Source organism: Centroberyx gerrardi, chromosome 14 (assembly GCF_048128805.1).
Source record: "Centroberyx gerrardi isolate f3 chromosome 14, fCenGer3.hap1.cur.20231027, whole genome shotgun sequence".
NCBI classification, from domain to species: Eukaryota; Metazoa; Chordata; class Actinopteri; order Beryciformes; family Berycidae; genus Centroberyx; species Centroberyx gerrardi.
Genome location: NC_136010.1, coordinates 13,284,658 through 13,291,538, shown reverse-complemented (window position 1 = coordinate 13,291,538; position 6,881 = coordinate 13,284,658). Strand labels below are relative to the sequence as shown.

The 6,881-nt window shown below is 46.9% G+C and overlaps 1 protein-coding gene across 1 annotated transcript in view; it reads right to left on the bottom strand.

Moving 5' to 3' along the window:
* Positions 1-2,941: 2,941 nt before the first annotated feature.
* The window catches only part of cacna2d3a (calcium channel, voltage-dependent, alpha 2/delta subunit 3a), a 108,381-nt gene continuing 104,441 nt past the window's right edge, over positions 2,942-6,881 (bottom strand). Inside the window, exons 35-37 of the mRNA XM_078288329.1 lie at positions 5,440-5,552; positions 4,183-4,265; positions 2,942-3,879 (exon numbers count right to left, since the gene is read on the bottom strand). Of these exons, the coding sequence (XP_078144455.1) occupies positions 3,787-3,879; positions 4,183-4,265; positions 5,440-5,552 (289 nt within the window). The 3' untranslated portion in view covers positions 2,942-3,786. The remainder of the gene's footprint in view (positions 3,880-4,182; positions 4,266-5,439; positions 5,553-6,881) is intronic.

The window sequence follows — 6,881 nt, the reverse complement described above, 5'->3', positions numbered from 1 at the left end:
TGTGTGTGTGTGTGTATATGTATGTGTATATATGTATGTGTGTATGTGTGTGTGTTCAGAGTGTGTGTTTTCAGCTGGCACCTCTCAACCTTGGCAGCAGTGTGTCTCCTGGCACCGGCTGGAGCAAATTTGTCTTTGGGGTTTGGTTCAATTTTCGTCTCAGATGTGTGTGTGTGTGCATGTATGTGTGTGTGTGTACATGTGTGTGTGTGTGTGTGTGGGTATGTGTGTGTGTGCTGTGAGGTAGAGGGGTCTGGTCATTATCACCACTACAGCCAGCAAGCAAGCGGCCAGAGAAGGAGGGAATAAGGTAAAGGAGGATGGAGGAGGAGGTAAATAAGGACAGGGGAGAGAAAGAGACGCTTAGAGGCCGAGAGATGGAAATACTGACCCCACATCAAATAATAATAATAATAATAAGCGCAATCCAGGTGACAAAGCATAAAATCCGATTCAGTATTACCTCAGCGAGCGCAATTCTCCTGAAAAATAAACGATGGATGCTTGGAAAGCGCTAAAGGAGTATTTTCTATTTCGTTTCTGTCTTTCTAGCTCTAAAATTTTATATTCACTATGCGCCCATCTTACATAGACCCATGAATACTTGCACACAGAGAGTTGAAGCGCTGAGATTTCGCTAGTCATTCCGTGGGATGCCGGCAGTGTCTCGAGTGTGTTTTCCCAGCCTGTCTTAGCTGTGGCGTGTTGTGGTCACTGGGCCTGTGTGTGGTCCTGGTGTGGTTCAGCTGTTCAGAATCATTTCCATTTAAACATATCTGTGGTCCTCAAAGCAAACCACCAATGTTATCCACTCCATCGGAGGTAACACCACGAGGTTTGCCCTCTGAGTGACCGCTTCTGAGTGTGCATGTGTGTCTATATGTGTGTTAATGCGCATGCTTATGGCTCTGTGTGTGTGTGTGTGTGTGTGTGCACAGTTCAAATGTGCCTGTGTCTATATGTGTGAACCTCACGCCTGATTCACTGTCATTTGTCTTCTGGCATATTAGCGAAGGAGATTTCTCATGCAGTCAAGATAATGGCGAGCAAACAGGGCTAGAGTAGTGTGAGTGGTGATGGATGGGTGTGTTTTGAACAGCGGGCCCCTACAGGGCATTGTGTCCCAGTGATCAGTGACTCCTCTCTCAGGGGTTCCTTCCCACCACAAACAGCAGCGTATATCGGATCACTGGGAAGGAATGTGAAGGCCTTCTCATAAAATACCTTTGGTGATGTTTCACTCCCTTCCTGTGTCTTTGTGTGTGTCTTCTGACGGACGGGGGTTGTGGGTGTGAATCGGCTTGTCCTTGTGAACATTTGTAAAGAAACGCATTCATGTTTCTATCAATGCGTCTTTTTGAACACATCCACATTTCAACACAAAGTAGGGGACAACAAGTCTTGTGTTACTGTCAGCAAAGATATTAATTAATAGTGACACATGTTGGAATTAAACTGGTTGCTCATTCTGTTATGTTGAAAACAAAAGATGTGCTGTCCCGATCTAGACACGCTGACGCGTTAAGAAGTGACACACACTGTTTAACAGCGTATAAATGATCACAGAAAGACATGGGACTAAGATCCCCAGCTGAATCCCATAGTCAACCGCGCTACGAGTTGCCATATGAGTTGTGTGTGCAGTGAGGAATGCGTAGTGAGTGTGTGTATCTGTGCATGCGCATGCACGCGTGTTTATGCGTGCCACAGTTTGCATGTATGTGTGTTAGCATCTGCATGGGTTATGTTTCCCCTACCAGGGTGTGGGAAAAACAGCTTACAGAAAACAGAGACGAGCATTTATCAAGCACAGGACCTGGAAGTGGCAGCAGGGGTGCCATTGTGGCAACTCCCCAGTAAGAAGATCGCTTTTCCAACTCCGCCTTTTGTACACTTATTGGATGCACTTTCCCATAACTCATCTGCCGAACAGGAAGGAATCGCAGACCGGATCGGGCGCGCGCCGGCCCCAAAAACAGCTCCAGTCCCATTACGGAGTGATAAATGACCCACCAGCGAGTCAGGGAATCTTTGGACCATAGAGAGAGGGGAAGAGCAGGAGAAACTGGGAGACTGGGAATGATTAGAGAGTCGCCCAGTTCTGGTCAAGGGAGAGGGGTCAGCGCAACCGCAGAGTACAGAGCAGACCAGTCGGGGCGGTGAGCTTTGCCATTTGCGCGGAGGTGGGGGAAGCAGAACTGGCTGGTTGCGAGGTGGGGAAAGAGAGGGAGACGAGGCATGTCCTGTTGTCGACTGCAGGGAGCGTGGTGTTGACGTGGAGACCACAGCAGAGCAGCCTCCTGCCGGGCCCGACAGGGTCTCTGAGAGCTGCTCGGTCTCTCTCTGCTTATTGTTCGCCCCTCTGCATGCACACAACATACACACAGGAGGCCGGCCTGGGGTGGCAATGGAACCCCATTTTTGCATGCATGTACGCATGTGTGTGTGTCTGTGTGTTTGTGTCAGAAAATGTTGAAAGATTGTTTGTGTCTATTTCCTAAACAAATACAGATGCATGTTGTGGTTGGCCTTCGATTTGAGTGTCATGGACTTCATTGTCTCTCTTTGTGTGGGGGATAGGCCTCTGGGGCAGAGGCTTACGTGAGTGACAAGAGGGAAACAAAAGATACACACACACACACACACACACACACCATTACTAAGCATGAAAAAGAAACATGCCTGCCACTTCTTTGTTCGTGTGGACGTAGAAGAGCAGCCAAACATTTCCCCCAAGCCAACCGCTAAGAAAAGATATTAATCAGTCAGAACTGCCAACAACAATAGAGCAATCTACAGGGATGAGAACTGATGCTTCAAATTAGGCCAAATGTTCTTTTCTAGGTCTGCAGTTCTGGGACCTGGCCTTTCAACAAAATGGCTTTCAAAAACACCACAGTTTTTAACATCATTTTATTTCAAAAGTACACAAACAGGACCAATATCGTTCAATAAGGCAAAGCTCAAATATCAACAACCACTCACGTCGGAGGACTCAAAGTCTCATAGTCACAGTTTATGGGTACCACTTGCAAATCATAAATAAAACTGTCTTTTTTTCTTCATATATATATATATATATTTATAGAACATGTCTTTTTCATCATGGAGGTTTTCAAAAAGAAGAGGAAAAAAAGAAAAGAAAAGCAAGATCATGAGACAAACATATCATTACAACCCCGGGCCACATATAATCATCTTCATCATCAGTATTATTTTAATCTTCAGAATCATAATTGTCCATGAGAAGTCAGAGTGGGCCAGGGGAAGGTGCGCCTGTCTTTCTCCACATGGGCTTTGTCTCTGGCTACGTGGCTCTAATGCCCAGTTCCAAGCCCAGCTGTAGACCCTAGCCCTTAGCTGCTACCTGAAAGGACTGAACACCGGTGTGAGCTTCAGTGGGTATTACTGGACCACTTGTGCAGGTTTTAAGCTACTAAGTGCATCGTTAGTATTGAGTTATGTTACAAACTTTGAACCTTGCCGAAAATCCCTTTGTGTAGCATGTTTCGTCCTCGTGTGATATTGCAAAAGCACCTTATTGACCACTACTTAGCAGCTGACATAGCTATTCAGTATCAATCCTTTCAAATAAGTGCCTAGTAGGAAGGGGCTGATGGGATGGTGGGGTACCTTAGGGCTAGGGGCTAGGGTGGTGATTTGGAATTGGGCACAATTTTAGACGGGGGAGGGGTGGTTTTTCTGTGGCATCGTTGGGATTCTTTTGCATGCCGAGCCAAGCCGATCCAAGTCAAGCTCTGGACGGAGAGGCGTGGCCAGCCCTGGTCACCTAGGGAACAGCGCCAGGAGGACGCAGAGCAGCGTTGCCACGAGAGACGGGGCGAGACCCAGAGCTCCTCCGCACTCCATAGAGTTCTCCTAGAGAGACAGGGGGAGAGGCACAGAGAGATACTGTACAGAGATGGAGGATAAGAGAAACCAATTTAAAAGAAAGTAGGTAGGTATGTTAAGACATTAGATAAGAAATACAGGCAAAGATAAATAAAAAGCAAATAATACGAGATAATACATGTATAAGAAGAGAGAAAATGAATTCAAATGCATAAAAAGGGAATAAGGATCAAGTTGCATAGGCAGTGCAGAACAAAAAAGGCTAGTACTGTACTATAATGCTGGGCGTTCTCTGTGTGTGTACAGGATGTGTGGCCGGGGTGCAAATACCTCTGGGTGAAACGGGTGACAGGTATCTGGGCGTCTCCTGTCCTTTTGGAACTTCAGCCTCTCACACTTCAGAGATTCATTATGTGCAGCTGAAGTTAAGGGCCAGAACTGAGACTGTGTGCCCTCTGTAGGGTGTTTTCCTGCTGGAGTCTATTTCTTGTTGTTTATAATGGAAAGGAATGCGTGTTTTTGAGTGTACCATGGAAAAATGTCCTTTGGAAGGCAGGGATATTTTTTGCGCGCAGGACGGTGTGCGAAGAAAAAAGCCGACTTTGAGCAATGTTTGATGAGTTTTCTAGGGTCGCATAGCAACAGAATAGCAGTCTTTATGCTACAGTAGGCACTCCACAAAAAAACAAACAGCGGTGAACATGTATATACAGCGTGACTCTACGGCATAAAATTTCAGAGAAATGCACATTCTAGGAGAATCCAGCCCAGTTGTGTGGTGACAAGCGAAGTTCCTACAGTCTGACTCCACTCGGAGCTGTGTCTGCTATTGATCAGTATCCCATCACAGCGTGGGCTGTTGTGAAACACAGTCCACACACACACACACACACACACACACACACATACACGCACGCACGCAGAGTCGCACACATACCCACACCCACACACACACACACCAACAGCATTGTGAAACAGTCCATCTGGTAGAGCATTGTTTCAAAGCCTCCGCTTCAGATCTTGTCCCCCACATTTCTCTCAACTCTTTCATCCAGCAGAGGGGTAGAGGGCAAACAAACTCTCCCCAAAGCCTCCCCACAAATTAAAACGCTCTTCGCTTTTCCCATCACAGCTCCCTCGATGGACACAAAACAATAATTTCCTAGCCATAATGATGCTGACACTGGAATTCATGAGGTGAAAGAGGATAGACCTCTCCATTTAAATACATGAGAGGGTAATTCTGTTGTTTTCCACAATGAGGGCACGGCAGCCCAGCTGAGAGGGTTGCAGTAGGCCAGTTGTGTAACATATTTAAGGTTGCTATGAGAAACCATTCTGAATCTGTTAAATTCAAAGTGAAACACATCCTTTGAAATTTCATCTGCTGATTATTGGTTATTTTGTTGATGCTTATACAAAATTTTTAGTCAAGTTTACTCAAATTGAATGTCTCTTATCCTTAGCTTTCTAGCTTTAACCCAAATCCTATTGCTATTTATTTGATCTATTCAGGATGTATAGAGCCCTAGTCCTGTGCTTGACCCACCCACCCGCACCCACCCCCCTCCAGCCAGTAAAGGATATACATGATCTCGATGGGGTCCATGGTGATTGGCTCGATCATGCTGCAGTCGCACTTGTTGTCCACCACCACCATGAAGAGATTACTGCTGGGGATCTGCTGGATCACAAAGGATCTGCCAATCACAGCACAGACAGCCAGAGACAAAGACATGAGAAGGGAATAAGGGATAGGGTGGGGGTGCAAGAGGGGGTGGGAGGGGGTTGGGGGGTCTGGGGGACTGGCAAGTAGACAAGGCGATCAGGGGTGATGTAAATTTCCATGTGTGTCAGTGGATTTGTGTTACGAATGTTCGCATTCCCTCTCTGCGGAGGGGAGACGCACTGAAGAGACTCCGCTGGATGTGTGTCAAGAGGATGACTTGTCTCACCGCCAGCTGTCAATAAACAGACACACAGAGACACAGACACAGACAGACTCACATCGAGAGACACATAAACACACGTGTGCGCACACACACACACACACACACACACACACACACGCACACGCACCGACTTCTCTAACTCACTCCGTCCCCTTCTCTTTCTCTTCCTCTCCCTGTCCTTCTCCTTTGTCTTTCTGTTTCATCCTATCCAAGACGAGCACCAATGAAGTGTTGCTGAATATAAAACACTCCAAAGGGAGACAAATGGGAACCACACTTGGGCTGCAGAGCTTCCCATGGCTGTGTTTTACTGGCCTGAGAGATCAGGCCGAGCCCGGCCTCCTGGCTGGTGATTTATAACCCAGCATAAGCTTTATGAAGAGGAGAGGCCGTAAAGATGATCTCTTCTTTCTCTCACTCTCTCTTTCTTTATCTCTCACTTCTCTCACTCCTTCTCTTCTGCAGCGGCTGGGTGATTTATAGAGTTCACTGTGAGGCATTTATCAGACACGTATGAGAACATGCACGTGCGCGCGAGTGAACACACACACAGCAACACACACACACACACACACACATGCAAAGATGCACACACGCACACATGCATGTACAGCCTTTCTCAACTAACCCCATCTCTTGAAGGAGGACAGGAACCAAGACAGAGAGGGAGAGACCTGATAGATAACAACAGACCTACTATCTACAGAAATATCTCCATCCATACTAATTTAATACCATGTCCAATTTAACCTGACCACAAACTGCCTCCAAACCCTGGCTAGCGCCGATCTACCGCACTCTAATACAGTTATCCCACCGTGACCAACCAAACCCAACCAAACCAGCCCAGCAAATAGGCCAAGCCAATTCCAATCAGGGTGAATTAGGATCTGCTGATGTTTAATAATCCGTGCTCACCCCTGCACAGTGCCGGCCAGCCCAGCTCAGCCCACTGATAGAAAGCAGAGCAAGTGTTCCTGGAGAAAAGACTTAAACACATCCTGACAGCACAGCTGCTGGCCTTGAACATACCCAGAGCTGGGGAAGGGACACACACACACACACACACACACACAC